Genomic DNA, 19,311 nt, shown 5'->3' with positions numbered 1-19,311 from the left:
TTTTTTCTTTATTTTCCTCCTTCTCTCTCCTTCCTCCCATCCTCCCTTCTCTCCTCCATTACTTCTTTCTATCTTTTCTTCCTTGCTTACTTCAATTCATCCTTCCTCCCTTATTTTTCATTCTGTCCGTCCTTTGTCCTTTTTTCTTTATTTACCCTTCTTTCCATCCATCCATCCTTTCTTCCTTTCATCATCCGTCCATCATCCCTTCCTTTCATCATCCATCCATCATCCCTTCCTTTCATCATCCATCCATCCATCATTCCTTCCTTTCATCATCCATCTATCATTCCTTCCTTTCATCATCCATCCATCATTCCTTCCTTTCATCATCCATCCATCATTCCTTCCTTTCATCATCCATCCATCATTCCTTACTTTCATCATCCATGCATCCATCAATCCTTCCTTTCATCATCCATCTATCATTCCTTCCTTTCATCATCCATCCATCATTCCTTACGTTCATCATCCATCTATCATTCCTTCCTTTCATCATGCATCCATCCATCCATCATTCCTTACTTTCATCATCCATCCATCCATCATTCCTTCCTTTCATCATCCATCCATCATTCCTTACGTTCATCATCCATCTATCATTCCTTCCTTTCATCATCCATCCATCATTCCTTACTTTCATCATCCATCCATCCATCCATCCATCATTCCTTACTTTCATCATCCATCCATCATTCCTTACTTTCATCATCCATCATTCCTTACTTTCATCATCAATCTATCATTCCTTCCTTTCATCATCCATCCATCCATCATTCCTTCCTTTCATCATCCATCCATCATTCCTTACTTTTATCATCCATCCATCCATCATTCCTTACTTTCATCATCCATCCATCCTTCCTTACTTTCATCATCCATCCATCATTCCTTACTTTCATCATCCATCATTCCTTACTTTCATCATCCATCATTCCTTACTTTCATCATCCATCTATCATTCCTTCCTTTCATCATCCATCCATCCATCATTCCTTCCTTTCATCATCCATCCATCATTCCTTACTTTCATCATCCATCCATCCATCATTCCTTACTTTCATCATCCATCCATCCTTCCTTACTTTCATCATCCATCCATCCTTCCTTACTTTCATCATCCATCCATCATTCCTTACTTTCATCATCCATCCATCATTCTTTACTTTCATCATCCATCTATCATTCCTTCCTTTCATCATCCATCCATCCATCATTCCTTCCTTTCATCATCCATCCATCATTCCTTACTTTCATCATTCATCCATCATTCCTTACTTTCATCATCCATCCATCATTCTTTACTTTCATCATCCATCTATCATTCCTTATTTTCATCATCCATCCATCCATCATTCCTTCCTTTCATCATCCATCCATAATTCCTTACTTTCATCATCCATCCATCCATCCATCCATCATTCCTTACTTTCATCATCCATCCATCATTCCTTACTTTCATCATCCATCTATCATTCCTTCCTTTCATCATCCATCCATCCATCATTCCTTCCTTCAGTTCATTCTGCCTCCCCTATGTTTCCTTCTGCCCTGGGACACAGTTACAATCAGGGCTGATGTATTGATTTGCACAGAACAATCTGTAAACAATCAAACAATCTGGGCTCAGAATAAGTGAGTAGAATAATAGAGACTGAGGACAACTAGTGGCAGAAGTAAAGTACTGCAGAGGAATTCTGTGGATTGAAGGTGAATAGAGCAGCAAAAGTTTTGTTTTTTTATTTTATCTTTTAATAGGCTATTATTTTTTTAGCTCTGCATTCATTGTTCTTTCAATTTTAATATTTTATTATTATCTTTCTATAATCCATTGCTCAGAAGAGATCATACTCAGAGCAGGAGGTTCTGTACAGTGTGATAGAGTCAGTCAGACTTTACTGTATTGTACAATACTGCCAGTCTTACATGCTTCAGGTGTTGGGGGTGGTCAACGGATGGAGGAGGGGAATACAATAATATGCAGTCATATGTTACTGCACTACACAGTTGCTGATAATTTTAAAATTGTTTCATGATTAGTGTGTTTAGCCAGCTTTTTGGGGGGCTTTCTCTATACTCCTATATGCATATATCATATACACCCCATGTAATTGTACTCATATATAGGGGTCATCTTTGAGGGCTATTACCCCACCACTATTCACAGTTGTGATGTTTCTTGCAGGTAAATTCCAAGTCCAATCACCAGACTCCAGGCAGGTTGTAGAAGTGGGATCAGATGCCATACTGCAATGCAGTGTCTCCCCTCCCCTTGGGCCCACCAGCCTCCAGGTGCACTGGTTCCGCTCTCTGTTTCATTCCACTGTGTTCCTGATGAAGAATGGAAAGGAGGAGAAAGACCAGCAGAGCCCGGAGTATGTGGGCAGAGCATCTCTCCGCAACGGAACTGGATCCGCTGAATTGACGCTCCTCCTGCGCAATGTTACTCTGAAGGATGCCGACACTTATCACTGCTTTGTGGAGGACATCGCCAGCGACCACTACAATGAGGCCATCATCGAGCTCGCTGTCATAGGTATGTTTTCTGATGGGAAATTGATTTGAAATGGTTCTCCTTCCTTCCTATCTTCTTTTCCTTCCTTCCTTCCTTCCTTTCATCCTCACTTTTTCTTTCCTTCTTCCGTTCCTTCCCTCCTCCTCTATCCCTTCCTTCCATCCTTGGTTCCTTCCTTCTTTTCCTTCCTTCCTCCTTCCTACCTCTCTTCCTTTTCTTCTTCCCTCCCTTCATCCTTTCCATCTTTATAAGTATATTTGTCATTGGGAAACTAATTTGAAATGGTTCTCCTTCCTTCCTCTCTTTCTTCTTCCCTCCCTCCCTCCTTCCTTCCTTTTTTTCTTTCTTCCTTTTCTTTCTTCCTTTATTTCTTCCTTTATTCCTTCCTTACCGCTTTTCTTCCCTCCTTCCTTCCTACCTCTCTTCCTTTACTTCTTCCCTCCCTTTTTTCTTACCATTTTATAGGTTTGTTTGCCATTGGGAAATTGATTTGAAATTATCTTTCTTTCTTTCCTTCTTTCTTTCTTTTTTCACTCCTCCTCTCTCCCTTCCTTCACTCCTCCTCTCTCCCTTGGTTCCTTCCTTCTTCCTACCTCTTCATTTTCTTCTTCCTTCCCTTCTTCCTTTCCATATTTATAAATTTGTTTGCCATTGGGAAATTGCTTTAAAATGGTTATGCTTCCTGTCTTTTCTTTCCTTCCTTCCTTCTCTTCCCTTCCTTCCTTCTTCCTTCCTACCTCTCTTCCTTTTCTTCTTCCCTCCCTTCTTTCTTTCCATTGGGAAATTAATTTTCCATCATTTCCATCATTCACTTCCTGTCATCCTTCTTCTGCTCTCTTTCCTGTCTCTTCTTTCCTTCTTATTTCCTCACTTTCTCCTTCCTTCCACCCTCCTCTCTCCCTTCTTTCCTTCCCTTTCTTCCTTGCTTTTCTTCATTCCTTTCTTACCTCTTTTCTTCCCTCCTTCCTTCCTACTTCTCTTCCTTTTCTTCTTCCCTCCCTTCTTTCTTACCATCTTTATAGGTTTGTTTGCCATCGGGAAAATGATTTGAAATGTTGTTCCTTCCTTCCTTTCTTTCTACCTTCCTTCCATCCATCACTTCCGGGTAGGGATGTCACCGGCGCTCCGGCTGTACTGTGATTACTCATGACACAAGCTGATAAGCAGGTGCCGGCGGTCAATCATTGCTGATGTACGAAGAGGATGACAGGACAGAGCTCTGCAAATCTAAACCATACAAAGCTCTGTCCTGCTAGCGGAAATGTGCAGGGTTTTGTTTTCCAGCAAAAGCACCTCCCTTAGTAAAAGCACCTCACACCGCACACATATAGACTGGCTAAGAGCACAGTTGACCCTTTGATCGCCCCTGGTGTTATCCCCTTCCCAGCCAGTGTCATTAGTACAGTGACAGTCTATAGTATTATCACTGGTCACTGTATTGGTGTCACTGGTTCCCACAAAGTGTCAGTTACTGTCAGATTGCTCACCATACTATCACAGTCCCTCTAGAAGTTGCTGATTTCCGCCATTACTAGTGTAAAAAAAATTCAAGTATATACAGTTTAGGGGTGTACTCACTTTTGTTGCCGGCGGTTTAGACATTAATGGCTGTGTATTGAGTTATTTTGAGGGGACAGCAAATTTACACTGTTATACAAGCTGTACACTCACTACTTTACACTGTAGCAAAGTAATTTCTTCAATGTTGTCACATGAAAAGATAGAATAAAATATTTACAAAAATGTGAGGGGTGTACTCACTTTTGTGAGATACGCTTATTGGGAATTTTTTTACCAGAAATATATAGCAGAATACATATTGGCCTAAATTTATGAAGAAATTGTATTTTTTATTGGATATATTTTACAGCAGAAAGTAAAAAAACATTGCTTTTTTTTTCTCCAAATTTTTGGTGTTTTTCATCTATAAGCACAAAAATAAAAAACCCAGTGGTAATCAAATTTTACTAAAAGAAAGCTCTATTTATGGGAAAAATTTTATAAATTTGTGTACAGTATTGCATGACTGCGCAATTGTCAGTTAAATTTACGCAGTACCAAGAAGCAAAAATTGGCCTCGTCATAAAGGGGGTGTGGGATTGGGGTGCTTAAACTCAAGCGGTAGGTGCATTTACAATGAGTTGCGCCAGTCCAAAACTATATTTTAGGGCATGGCAGCCCACTTTTATTCAATAAAAGGAAAGTTCACATGTACATCAGTTGCCCACACAGGTGTTTCTTCCACACAATGTGCACAGACGAAAATACAGAGCCACCTGGCTTACTTTTTGGCGGCAGTGCTTCTCCTCTTACCAGTCCCTTTGACTGTGTTGTCCAGCTCCTTTGGAACCAGTGGCGGCTGGTGCTCAAAATTTTTGGGGGGGGCACAAACAAACTGAAAAATTCTGGAAAAAACATCAATTGCAGCCTCACTGTGCCCATCAAACGCAGCCACTGTGCCATCAAACGCAGTCACTTTTCCCATCAAACACAGCCACTGTGCCCCAATAAATGCAGCCATGGTGCCCATCAAATGCAGCCACTGTGTCATCAAACACAGCCACTGTTCCCATCAAATGCAGCCACTGTGACCATCAAACGCAGCCACTGTGCCCATCAAACACAGCCACTATGCCCCAATAAACGCAGTCACGGTGCCCATCAAAAGCAGCCACGGTGCCCATCAAACGCAGCCACTGTGACCATCAAACGCAGCCACTGTGACCATCAAACGCAGCCACTGTGACCATCAAATGCAGCCAATGTGCCATCCATCGCTGCCACTGTGCCATCCATCGCTGCCACTGTGCCATCAAATGCTGCCACTATACCCCATCAAATGCTGCCACTATGCCCCATCAAATGCTGCCACTGTGCTCCTTCAAACGCTGCCACTGTGCCATCAAATGTTACCACTGTGCCCATCAAATGCTGCCAATGTGCCCCATCATATGCTGCCACTGTGCCCCATCAAATACCGCCACTGTGCCCATCAAATACCGCCACTGTGCCCATCAAGTGCTGCCACTGTACCCATCAAATACCACCACTGTGCCCATCAAATACCACCACTGTGGGGTGGCTGGAGAGAGGGGGCGGTGCCCGTGTGCCCTTAATGAGCGCACCGCCACTGCCTGGAACACTTGGCTCTCTAGCCTTTCTTGACAGAGCCCTGCTGTGCTGCCCATCTCTGGCCCATGGCTTGGGGTTCTCCTGACACTCCTGATAGAAGCTGACCTGACTTCTGGAACTGAGACCTCTCTCTCTTGGCTGGGGCCCTTTGAACCCGGGGTAAGAGACCTTTGCCTTGAGGCTTCTGGCTGGGGCCCCCAGAACCCGGGGGAAGACCTTCAGTCTCCCAAACTGGAAGCAGTCTCCAAACTGGGAGCTCTGAACTATCCCTAGACCTGCGTATATAATGACCCTGTACCCTGCAGTCAGACAGGTTTCAGGCGTCTAGCAAAACTTGGACACAGGATTAAGAGTTCCGATCCAGAACTACAAAATCTAGAGAAAGATAAAAACACAGCTTTCTTCACTCAGAAATGATGGTTCTGAACCTCACATAAGGGACCTCCAGAGAACATCGAATGACATGTCAAAATCAATGGTTTCCAGAGAGCTGTCTTAACTGGTCTGACTTGACTTGTGTTGATCCAACTTTAAAAATGCTTCCTGCACTACTTTGGTACGACTTGGGCACTATTTCAGCCCATTTGAATGGAAGTCGGGATCATCATCTTAAAGCGGGAGTCCGCCGGGAGTTCCGCCGTTTTTTTTTTTTTTAAAAGCCAGCAGCTACAAATACTGCAGCTGCTGACTTTTAAAATAAGGACACTTACCCGCCCAGCGCGCCCCGCGATGTCGGCACCCGAAGCCGATCTCTCGATCATCTCTCGGGTGCTGCCGCCGCCATCATGGGTATGGAAATCAGGAAGTGGAGCCTTGTGGCTTCATTTCCCGGTTCCCTACTGCGCAATAAGGATGGTCCCCGCTGTCTCTGGGATCTGTGTGTTTCCCAGCAGACAGCGGGGGACCTTCGGAAAGGGGCGTAGATTATGTGAAAAGGGGCGTATATTCTGCAGATATCTATGCCGGAAGTGGGGGCAGATACCTGTACTGTACAGGTACCTGCACCCCCCTCCCCCCTGAAAGGTGACAATTGTGGTGCCGGAGGGGGGGAGGGTTCCAATGAGCGGAAGCTCCACTTTAGGGTGGAGCTCCGCTTTAACTGATCGGACTTGTGGCATGCGACTTGTGCTCTTGTATTTAGACAATATGTCATGTTTCTAGAGAAGACCAAGTTGACACGGGGGCTTCTCTTGCATGATAGACTCTAAGATTCAAGCAACAATACACGAGCCTCCTATATTTAGACAATATGACATGTACTTTGTAGGAGACTGAGTTGAAGAGGGGACTTCTCATGCATGAAGGATGTCAAGATTCATTTTAAGAACACACATGTCTCTTGTATTCAGACAATATATGATGTACCTGGTGGAGACCATGTTGATAGGGGGCCTCTCTTGCACTTACTGTCTAACAGCCCTGGAAGTGGCAACAGGGAAGACATGTCTTTGAAGGTTCTCCATTATCCAGGTTATGGTAAATCCAGAGATAGTTGACAAGCTATGAAAAGTCTTCAACGCTGCAGAACAAGTCCAGTTGAATATAACTAAATACTACTAGAAACTGGGAAGAGAAGGACACAGTGTGGAAAGAGTGTGGGAATATACAGGCATTACCGGATCTGTCAAGACTGGCAGGTGTGTGGATCAACTGGCTGTAGACTACCAGACAAGAACTCCGGAACACTTGAACGAGTAATAGGAACATGTACGGGATACAAGCCAAAGTTGTTAACAGTCAGTCAGTAAAGGTACCGATTCAGAAGACAGGATTGAAGTTTAGGGTTCACGGCAAGATCGGTAACATGTAGGTGGGGTGCAGCATGGTGCGGAGGCAACAATACTCACACACAGGGCCGGGACAAGGGGTGGGCAGAAGGGACGGCTGCCCTGGGCACTGTGGTATCATGTGAGGAGAAGGGGGCACCGAAAGGAGATTGGTGGGGGGAGGGGATTTTTGTTGCAAGGGGGAATTTGGAGGGTGGCAGTTGGTAAGTATTGTTCTAGGAGGGGAAATTTGTGGGGGTATGCTAAAGCCCCATACACACTATCAGTTTTTCTGCTGAGTTTTTCCTTCAGGTTTACCAAAACCATGTAGTGCAAGGGCCTGCCTGATTGCATACACATTGAAACTCCTAAGGTTTGACCTCATATTATATGGTTTTGGTAAATCTGAAGGAAAAACTCAGCAGAAAAACTGATAGTGTGTATGGGGCTTAAGAGTGTTATTTAGGGGGCTTTGTGTGGGGAAGGAGAATGAGAGAAGAAGATTTGTGCTTAAAGGGAAGATTTGGGGGGATTTATTTTGGGGGGGTTCCAGTGGGGGGGAGAGAGAAGATGTGTACTGGGAGGGGAAATTGGGAATTTTTAGGGGTAGAGAATTTGTGCTAGGAGGGGTGATTTTTTTTTGGGGGGGGGGGGCAAAGATTTGTGATGGGGGCAAAGATTTGTGCTGGGAGGGGGGATTTTAGCAGGGGGAATGATTTGTACTGGGAGGAGGGAAAATTATGCTTAGAGGGAGTGAAAGGGATTAGTGCTCATTTTTTTTGTTAAGGAGGATCTTTGTTGCCACATAATACTCATACATCTTGGGGGGGGGGGGGGGGGCACAGTTTGGCATGTTCGCCCTGGGCTCTAGAAGACCTTGTCCCAGCACTGCTCACACACAGGTACAATAGCAAGCTTGCAATGAAGAAATGCAGCAACAGTTCACAACAAACGCCATGGGAGGACTGGCAAGCTTGGTGCACTCCAAGTTTCTAGCAACGTGGAAAGAGCCGATTCCAGCTGGACTGAGAGCATCTGTTGAAAGGGGACAGAGTGTGGCCTGCCTGACTAGTGCCCAATCAGGAAGATGTCCCGAAGATATGCAACCCTACGCTTTTCCTAGTCAGGAACCTTTCTCTAATGCTAGTACTGCCCCTCGCAGGCGGGGTACCCTTTCCTACTCTACCTGTAGGCAGCTGTAGTGTAGGGCAGCCTAGCTGGCTGCAAGAGGTAGTGGGTTAGTAAGTGTATATACTCACTTTTGAGCCTATTTGATATGTTTATGTGTACATATGTTCAGAGTAGTCTGGCCTCTATCATTGTCTCCGGCACCATTTTGGAGAAGCCTGCTGTCCTGATAGGGCAGCAAATCTCCGGAGATTTTGTCGGCCATTTTTGAGTGGATCCTTTATATAAGAAAGCCCAGCCACGTTTAGTGCAGTTCACGTGTGTGCATAGACAGGGACAGAGACCCCCTTGTCAGGGAGAGTCAGGAGAAGATAGGGAGAGTGTTCCGGCTTGTGAGGGATAGCTCAGGGTTCTTACGGAGTCCTGTATCAGCAGTCCTGGTTGGATAAAAGACTCCCCGTTGCAGATAATAAAACCGGTGCCCTCGCTGTGAGGGCAGGACAAGCAGATCAGATGCCTATATCCATCTGCTGAAGCAATACCGATGTTACCAGATAACGTGTGTGAATAGCAACCTCTACAGATAAGCATTGTGTGCTTGGGTTTATACTGTGTACATCTGTGGAACGTGCCTATAGTGCTGAATAATACAATTACCGCTTACATCAGAAGTGACTGTGCTGTGTATCTATGCCTCCATGCTTGGAGTTAAACTAATGTGCCTTACTGCTGTAAATACTCTTTCTACTACCGTCTCTCTGGTAATAAACGTTGCCTGGTTTATAAAGTCAGTACGTGTGATTCCCTCTATGGAAAGGCTACACTCTACCCCCGCTTACATACCCACTCACAAAAAGCACAACAAACCTGCTATCCAGGGCCCTAAATAGGCTATGTCTGACCCAAGATGGCTGCCGGAGTCACATGTGGAAGCAGTATCCAATTGAGTGCTTCCCAGTGACCCAGGAAACCATAGAAGAACTGTGTTCCTCTCGACTTCCTCTCCAACTGCAGTACTGCTGCGAGGGAGCGCCACCTGTAGTGGAGGAAGTAAACTGCACATGCCTACAAACAGCTGGACTGTAGAGGTACAAGGCAGGAGCTATCAAGCGGAGTCAAGCAGCAGGCCAAGATAACAACAGGCAGGCAAAGGGCCAGAAGCAAGTCACAAGGTAAGCTGGGTCATACATGGGAAACCAGAACAGCAGGACAAGTCAGAAGCTAACAAGAGTGAGCTGTAGACCACTCATACTGGTCTTGTGTGTGTGCCCACACTGGTCTTTAAAATACTGAAACTAACCTGTCCTTTCTCACTAAATATTTTTTTAGCCTGTATTTCACTTTACAGCAAGGGAAATAAAAAAAAGGGATTTATATACTCAATACTAGCGGTATCATTTAGGTATTAACCCCATCCAGACAGGGGCAAACTGACCATTCAGGCACTCGGACACTGCCTGAAATAAAAAATCTATTGCCCGGGGCCCCATAATCTCCTATTGCCCGGGGGCCCCATAATCTCCTATTGCCCGGGGGGCTCCATAATCTCCTATTGCCTGGAGGCCCCATAATCTCCTATTGCCCGGGGGCCCCTTAATCTCCTATTGCCCGGGGGCTCCATAATCTCCTATTGCCTGGAGGCCCCATAATCTCCTATTGACTGGGGGCCCCATAATATCCTATTGCCCGGGGGCCCCATGAGTTGTCAGTCCGCCCCTGCCAGCCTCAATAAAACCAGGGACAGTATGTAAAAATCTATGTTTTAAAAAAAATCTATCTATTGCCCGGGGCCCCATAATCTCCTATTGCCCGGGGGCCCCATAATCTCCTATTGCCCGGGGGCTCCATAATCTCCTATTTTGCCTGGAGGCCCCATAATCTCCTATTGCCCAGGGGCCCCTTAATCTCCTATTGCCCGGGGGCCCCTTAATCTCCTATTGCCTGGAGGCCCCATAATCTCCTATTGCCCGGGGGCCCCTTAATCTCCTATTGCCCGGGGGCCCCTTAATCTCCTATTGCCCGGGGGCTCCATAATCTCCTATTGCCCGGGGCACCATAATCTCCTATTGCCTGGAGGCCCCATAATCTCCTATTGCCCCGGGGGCCCCATAATCTCCTATTGCCCGGGGGCCCCATAATATCCTATTGCCCGGGGGCCCCATGAGTTGTCAGTCCGCCCCTGCATTCAGATACCAGAATACATTAATATTTTGCCATGGCAAGCCTTTAAAAGAACATCCACTTCAGTGAGGTTGATGAGGAACCAAATGCCCCGATGTTCCTCTACTCCTAATCCTAATTCTGTCTATCCAGAAGAAGGCTGAAGAACAGACAGTGACGTATCCAACACTTTGAAGTGAAGAAAAAAAAATAAAAATCCTTCTTGACCCCAGCAAGGGCAATCATAATTCTTCCCTCGATAATCACTTCACTAGTAAATCTACTAATTATAGCCAGTGATGGCATATCTAGCAAGAAGGGCATCCAAACCACATTCACTCATCCTGTTGGTCCTCACCACCTCCTTTGGCAGAAAACTCCCGAAGCCTGACCATTAATGAAGAACCTCTTAGCGATAAAATGGTTTCACTTTAGTCTAAAGGTGACCTTATTGTGATGGTCGTCTGGAAAACAATTGGACATCGGATGTTTACTTTTTTTCTTGTACCGTCCACAATAGAGGCAATGTGGGGTGAGATAAGGCTATATTCACACCTCGGTGCTTGGCAGTGGCGCGCGTGTCACTTGCTAAGGATCTATCAAAAATACAGAGGTGTGAATGTAGCCCCATATCAATGGTCTATATCAGGGATATGCAATTAGCGGACCTCCAGCTGTTGCAGAACTACAAGTCCCATGATGCATAGCAAGACTCTGACAGCCATAAGCATGACAGCCAGAGGCAGAGGCATGATGGGACTTGATGGAGGTCCGCTAATTGCATATCCCTGGTCTATATCATATACCGAATAGTGTTATGTAAAATGATGGACACATCTCCTGGCTATGACAGAGGACAGAAGCCGTTAATCCATTTGATCACACGTTTGCTGCATTCAGGATATATATACGTCTATACATACATACACTACTAATACCAAAAGTATTGGGACACCTGCCTTTACACCCACATGAACTTTAATAGCATCCCAGTCGTAATTTTTTACATTAAAAAAAAAAAAATATTACGTTTAGGATTTTCTTGTTATTCAAATATACTCCTCAATAGTTGCAAAAGTTATAAATGTGCTTTGTGTGCACCAAAATGTATTTTGCGAACCTGGATATTACCTTGGAAAAGTAGCAGTGACTTCATTGCTGTACTATCTATAGCCTGTGCAGACAACAGAGCTGTGGGAGGGGCCCAGCAGGTCCCACCCACTACAACCTGCCTGTAGAAAAAAACGACAGGGGGGGTGGAGACAAGACCGGTCACCCTGCACAAGGAGAGAGAGCAGCAGTGAGCGGTCTTTATTTCAGAAAGCTTCTGCACAGAGTTTACTGCGCAGATCTGGAAGAAATACACAAATCACACTAAAGTTCAGGGAAGAATAAACATGGCGCTTGTATTTAGATGATATTTGCTCATCCCGGAGTTCAGCTTTATATTTTGTGAGTGTAGGTAAAAAAGGCACGAATACCAAAGCATTGAGGATGGGACATGGGAAAATATGGCGAGAAGGACATGGTATATGGGTGGGAACGGTAGGTCTTGTCCAGTAGGAAGGTCCATTTCATACTGCAATCTTGCTGATCACATGAGGTGCTGTTGTTACTGGTAGTGCAGATCCAAACTAAAATATTATACATAAAAAAATACAAATTTTAAGTGGTCTGGGTGAACATTTCAGATGTCGGTGCGGATACTTCAGACACCCAATATGGTAAGCATGCTCTTCAACTAAATTCCAGTAAAATGATACCGCTTCATTCTCTTCTTAGTCTCTCTTGCTTGGCCTTAAGATTTATTGTGAAGATGGACAGGCATGCACAGAAATCAAAAAGGAAACTTTGACGTGTTTCGCACCATGTTCCACCCTCAAATTTAGCAACTTGTGCAAAATATGTCAAGGCAGGGGCCTATAAAAGTCATACTCTTGGGTGGGCATACACATGTATATACATTAGTAATATACACGTGTGTGTGTATATATCCCCAGAGAGCCCCCCACTTACATTAGGGTCCCCAGAGAGCCCCCTCCTTACATCAGAGTCACCAGAGAGCCCCCCACTTACATCAGGGTCCCCAGAGAGCCCCCCACTTACATCAGGGTCCCAAGAGAGCCCCCCACTTACATCAGGGTCCCCAGGGAGCCCCCCACTTACATCAGGGTCCCCAGAGAGCCCCCCCACTTACAACAGGGTCCCCAGAGAGCCCTCTCCTTACATAAGAGTACCCAGAGAGCCCTCCCCTTACATCAGGGTCCCCAGAGAGACCCCTCCTTACATAAGGGTCCCCAGAGAGCCCCCTCCTTACATCAGGGTCCCCAGAGTGCCCCCTCCTTACACCAGGGTCCCCAGAGAGCCCTCTCCTTACATCAGAGTCCCCCAGAGAGCCTCCTCCTTACATAAGGGTGCCCAGATAGTCCTCTCCTTACATCAGGGTCCCCAGAGTGCCCCCTCCTTACACCAGGGTCCCCAGAGAGCCCCCTCCTTACATCAGGGTCCCCAGAGAGCCCTCTCCTTACATCAGAGTCCCCCAGAGAGCCTCCTCCTTACATAAGGGTGCCCAGATAGTCCTCTCCTTACATCAGGGTCCCCAGAGTGCCCCCTCCTTACACCAGGGTCCCCAGAGAGCCCCCTCCTTACATCAGGGTCCCCAGAGAGCCCCCTCCTTAAATCAGGGTCCCCAGAGAGCCCCCTCCTTGCATCAGGGTCCCCAGAGAGCCCCCCACTTACATCAGGGTCCCCTGAGAGCCTCCCCTCCCCTTGGGGACCCCTGCAGAAAATTGGCGCTATGGGCCCCAGATTCGGGGCTATAGCCCCAAAAGCCACCCCCTAGCAATGCCACTGCCTCAAGGTTTCCTCTTTGAAAGAAGAAAATGCAGTGGAGTATGATTAACAAGAGAAAAAAGTGGTTTCTTTTACTGGAATCTTGCTGAACATACCAGCTAAGGTATGAAAGCCATTAACTTTCAAGCATGGGGCATGTAAAACTGGTTCCCTTGAGGCAGAAATGTTTCTGTGCCTTGAGTATGACGTTGAAGGGTAGGGATGAGCTTCGTGTTCGAGTCGAACGTACGTTCGACTCGAACATTGGCTGTTCGGGCGTTCGGCGAATTCTGAACGTTTGGGCCGTTCGCGTCAAAATTCGAGTGACGCGCGCGCGGACCACAATGCACTGCGGTGGCGCAGTGCATTGCTGCCCCATGATTGGCCAAGCATGCACTGTGACCCCGCATGCTTGGCCAATCGCAGCGCCGGCAGCGAGGAGAGCCATGATTGGCCACAGGCATCCTGCCTGTGGCCAATCATAGCTCAGGCTGTGTAGTGCACGCCCCACACTATATAAGGCCGCCTTTGAGGCGGCTTCGTGTAGTGTGTTACTTAGCATCTGAAGCAGTGGGTGTTCTGTGTACCTTCAACACAGTACACACCAATCGTTTTTGGCTGATTTCCTATCTTGCTGCTGTGTAGTGGTTGTTGTCTGTGCCCTGACTGCAGTATACACCACTATATTCACCTCACCTATATAGCTAGTGATCTAGCTTTAACCACTTAACAACTGCCCATTGACGATTAACGGCTTCAGGGGGGTTGTTTAACTCTGAGAGGCCGTTAATTAACGGCCTCCCAGAATTCTGCTCTCGCGTGCCCCGAGGTGTGCGCACTCGAGAGCATCCGTGACCGCCGGGTCGCATCACGGATCAGGTAAACGGCCGCTCATAGCGACCGTTTACCACGTGATTGCTCCGTCAAATGACGGAGTGATCACTTGGAAACAAACCGGCGTCATGTTATGACGCCTGTTCCTCCCTCCCCTCTCTGTACCGATCGGTACAGCGGAGGGGAAAGAGATCGGTGTCAGCAGCGATGTGGGCTGCATCTGCAGTGCCCACATCGCTGCTCACCGAATTTAACCCCTCAATTCCCTGCCAATACTCTGCAATACCAGTGCATACTCTGCAGTACCCTGCCATTACTCTGCAGTACCCCGCCATTACTCTGCAGTGCAGTACCCTGCCATTACTCTGCAGTGCAGTACCCTGCCATTACTCTGCAGTACCCCCCATTACTCTGCAGTAACCCCCATTACTCTGCAGTACCCCCCAATACTCTGCAGTACCCGCCATTACTCTGCAGTACCCCCAATATTCTGCAGTACCCCCAATACTCTGCAGTACCCGCCATTACTCTGCAGTAACCCCCATTAACCTGCAGTACCCCCCAATACTCTGCAGTACCCTGCCATTACTCTGCAGTACCCGCCATTACTCTGCAGTACCCCCAATACTCTGCAGTACCCTGCCATTACTCTGCAGTACCCCCCATTACTCTGCAGTAACCCCCATTACTCTGCAGTACCCCCCAATACTCTGCAGTACCCGCCATTACTCTGCAGTACCCCCAATACTCTGCAGTACCCTGCCATTACTCTGTAGTACCCCCCAATACTCTGCAGTACCCTGCTATTACTCTGTAGTACCCCGCCAATACCCCGCCAATACTCTGTAATACCCTGCCATAAATTGCCATACCCAGCCATACTCAGAGATACCCAGCCATACTCGGTGATACCCTGAAATACCCAGCCATAGACGCCCCCCACCCCTCACCGCCCTCCGGTGCTTCTACCAACTAGCCAGTACGATCAAAGCCAGAATCTTTTTTTTATTTTTTATTTCAGGCTTCCCAGCCTAGAGGTGAGATGTGGGGTCATATTGACCCCCCAGATTTCACTGTAAAGAGGACCTGTCACCCCATATTCCTATTACAAGGGATGTTTACATTTCTTGTAATAGGAATAAAAGTGATCAAAAATATATTTTTGGGGAAAAAAATGTCAAACTAACATAAATAAAGTAAAATGAACAATAAAAAAATAAAATAAAAATTAAAGCGCCCATGTCCCCATGTGCTCGCATGTGCCACACATGTGAGGTATCGCCGAGAATGTTAGAGCGAGAGCAATAATTCTAGTCCTAGACCTCCTCTGCAACTCAAAACATGTAACCAGTAAAAAAAAAAATTAAAGCGTCGCCTATGGGGATTTTTTAAGTAGCGACGTTTGGCGCCATTCCACGGGCATGTGCAATTTTGAAGAGTGACATGTTTGATATCTATTTACTCAGCATAACTTCATCTTTCACTTTATGCAAACATTGGGCTAACAAGTGGTTAATAATAGAGCTTGCAGTCAGTAGTGTTAGGAGATAGTGCGTGCTGTCTGCGTGCTCTGTACCCAGTACATACCGCTATAATATAGGGCAGGCCCCTACTTTCAAACATCCAACTTACAAACATCTCCTACTTGCAAACGCAAGGAGACAGCAGCAAGTGAGATGAAAAAAGATGGACGACAAAACAAAATTATACAGGGGTGATAACCCTTCCCTATGTTTTCCAAAAAGCTTAAAGATAGTTTTTTTGACTGGAGCTACACTTTAAAAATGTACCGGTTGAAAATGACAAACAGATTCAACTTAACACAACAAACCTACACAGTCCCTGTCTTGTTTGCACCGCCTGTATACTGCTGTTCTGAGTATATAGGGCCTGGGGGCCACACGCATTTCCTTTTTTTAATATGGGTACGGGGTTCCCCTTAATATGCGTACAAGACCCAAATAGGCTGGTAATGGGCAGGGAGGGCTACCCATGCCATGTTTCTCAATGATTTTCAACCATATTGCAGGAACCAGATATAACATTAAAACCGCAAGCAGTTTTAAATGGTGTTATTTCCGTTTAATGTCATTTTGTGCAGGGACTGTTCTAAACACGGGAAACACGTGGCACTTCACAGGCATACTACAGACACCCCCCAGGCACCATATTTAAAGGAATATTTCACTTTCTTTTTTTCACTTTAATCGTCATTAAAATCAGTGCTCCCGCCAAAACGGTAGTTTTTAAAACTTTTTTTTGCAGTGACCCATGTCCCCTGAGGCAGGAGGCAGGTCCCCAAACCCTTTTTAGGACACTATCTTGCATATTAGCCATTAAAATTAGCACTTTCCAATTCGAACGTTCGAGTCCCATAGACTTCAATGGGGTTCTAACGTTCGTACCGAACGCGGGGGTCGTTCGCAAGTTCTGGTGCGAACCGAACCGGGGGGTGTTCGGCTCATCCCTATTGAAGGGGTTTAGTGTTTGGGTTATAGTTAGGGCTTAGGCTGCTTTCACACTGAGGTGCGTTATAGGCGCTATAGTGCAAAAAATTGCGCCTGCATAGTGCCTGTAAAGAGCCCCTCCTCTCACTCCAGTGTGAAAGCCAAAGGGCTTTCACACTGGAGCGGTGCACTGGCAGGATGGTAAAAAAAAGTCCTGCAAGCCGCATGTTTGCAGTGCTGTAGGAGCGGTGTATACACACACTTCTAAAGCACTCCTGCCCATTGAAATCAATGGGCAGCGCCGCTGAACCACCGGCAAAATGCCACTGTAGCAGCACTTTGCGGGCAGTTTTAACCCTTTTTTTGCCCAAAAAAGCGCCTCCCTAGCAGCTGAATAGCACCGCTAAAACCTTGGTAAAGCGCCGCTAAAAATTGCGTTGCTTTACTGCTGATGCCCCCAACGCCTCAGTGTTAAAGCACTCTTATGCCTCGTACACACGATCGGACTTTCCGCCAATAAAACCGTGGAATTCTGTGGGTGAGGGTGTTGGCTCAAACTTGTCTTGCATACACACAAATGTTGGGCAACAATTACGAACGTAGTGACATACTAGACGCACTACGTGTTTTTTCAGCTCTTTAGCGGCACCCTTTGGGCTCCTTCTGCTAATTTCATGTTCGTAGAAGTTTGGCGAGTGTTGATTCGTGCTTTTTCTTACGCGTTTTTAATTTATCGCTTTTCATTTCGTGCTTTTCAATTAGTTTCTGAGCGGTCGTTCGTCAACCAGACATGTTGTGGAATTGGAGGAGATAACGTGTTATTTATTATTGGCCTTGGAGTTATTGTTTTGACATTATATTTTTGGTTGAATAATAATGATTTGATTTTGGTATATTTTCTATATTTTTGGATGCATAGAGTGCACTTTTTGGTTGAGTTTTATTGGCAGATAGTATGCCTAATTTTCTTTTTTTTAATGCACAATAAAAAAATTGTGTAGAATAATACTTGGTTATGTGTTTTACTTCAAATGACAGTTTGGGAGTAGGCAGTTACATTTTAAAAAGTACAATGTAAAATTAACAAGGGACACCAACATAGTTGTATCTTTGATCTTAAAAACGACGGGATAATGGTGTTGTGGTAACTTGCACAAATAAAAAAAACAAAAATATAATAATATTATTCTGATATCACCTGAAAAAAAAGCCTTTGAAAATGTGTTTGCAATAACTCCATCAGTATCACCAGCAAAGCATCTTCATTATTATCCCATTAAAGAAGAAGAGAATTGGGCGCTGTATTTGGAGATTTCATAATTTGCCGCGTCACGAATGTTAATTCTCCATTACGAACGCTAGTTTACAAGACCGACCGCTTCTGCTTCCGAGCATGCGTGTTTGTACTTTGGACTTTTGTGCGACGGACTTGTGTACACACCGTTAGAAAGTCCAACAACACACAATGGTTGGCGGAAAATTTGAGTACATGCTAGCCAACACTTGTTGGCGGAAAGTCCAACAACAATTGTCCAATGGAGCGTACACATGGTTGGATTGTCCGCCAACAACCACACATCCAACATTTCCGGTCGGAATGTCCGATCGTGTGTACGGAGCTTTAGAGTTGTGTTTCCAAATCTTGTTCCTCAAGCCATGTTTTTGGAATTTCCTTTAGATAAAAATAGCTGCCATAAATATCAAACCATTGTCACTGATTTAAAGCCCCTGTGTGAGGTGAAGAGGGAAATTGTAAAAAAAATGTACCTGTTGGGGTACTTGAAGATTGAGATTGAGAATCATTGACTTAGAGGTTCAAATAATGGACCCCTGACTTTTTTCATATTTGTTTTGGATTAAACGGGTAAAGAGTAGAAATGCTGTCAGGTTTTTGTTGCTGTCTGTGTCCAAATTAAGAAGATCTCCCTCACTTCCACTTCCCAGAGACACAACAGGAATTGGAAGTTCCCCCAGAAGGAAGATAAATCCCACCTTTTGACATTTGCCCTCCACCGGGACTCGGGACTATCATCCCCTGGGCATACAGTAAGGGTATATCTGTCTATAATAGCTTATCATGTACCTGGTTAGAGGTTGAGGTGACTAGAGGTCTTCTCTTACACTGCTGGTCCAAACACCCATGAATTACAGCACAGGCTAGTGAAAGGGCATAGAATGCCATGTGTGCCATGAGTCCAGTTTACAGACCCTTCCTTCTTAAGACAGGCTTGAGATGCTCAAGCAGGCTGACAGGAAGGCAGCTGGCGAGAGCACAGGAGCACATAGCAGTGTGAGAGCATAGTCTGGACAGGCAGTAGTCAGCAACAAAGGCAGACAAGGTAGCAGGCAGAGTTATGGTCAGGAGACAAGCTAAGGCCACCTATAGGATCACCAGTTGTGAGCCATAGTCGGGGTCTAGCAACGGTCAAGACTGGGAACCAACAGAAATAAGACATGGTTAGGAATTAGCCATGGTCAATCTAGGAATCAGTAGTAA

General features: G+C 45.7%; 1 protein-coding gene across 1 annotated transcript in view; it reads left to right on the top strand.

Moving 5' to 3' along the window:
* The window catches only part of LOC143986242 (butyrophilin subfamily 1 member A1-like), a 187,438-nt gene that overhangs the window by 110,922 nt on the left and 57,205 nt on the right, over nt 1–19,311 (top strand). The window contains exon 2 of the mRNA XM_077484776.1: nt 2,186–2,536. Within this exon, the coding sequence (XP_077340902.1) occupies nt 2,186–2,536 (351 nt within the window). The remainder of the gene's footprint in view (nt 1–2,185; nt 2,537–19,311) is intronic.

The sequence above is a fragment of the Lithobates pipiens genome, unplaced genomic scaffold, assembly GCF_037356315.1.
Source record: "Lithobates pipiens isolate NorthernLeopardFrog02 unplaced genomic scaffold, aLitPip1_a1.2 Scaffold_1, whole genome shotgun sequence".
Classification (NCBI taxonomy): Eukaryota; Metazoa; Chordata; class Amphibia; order Anura; family Ranidae; genus Lithobates; species Lithobates pipiens.
Note: the sequence above shows the minus strand (reverse complement) of the source record. Positions and strands in the feature narration are given on the sequence as shown.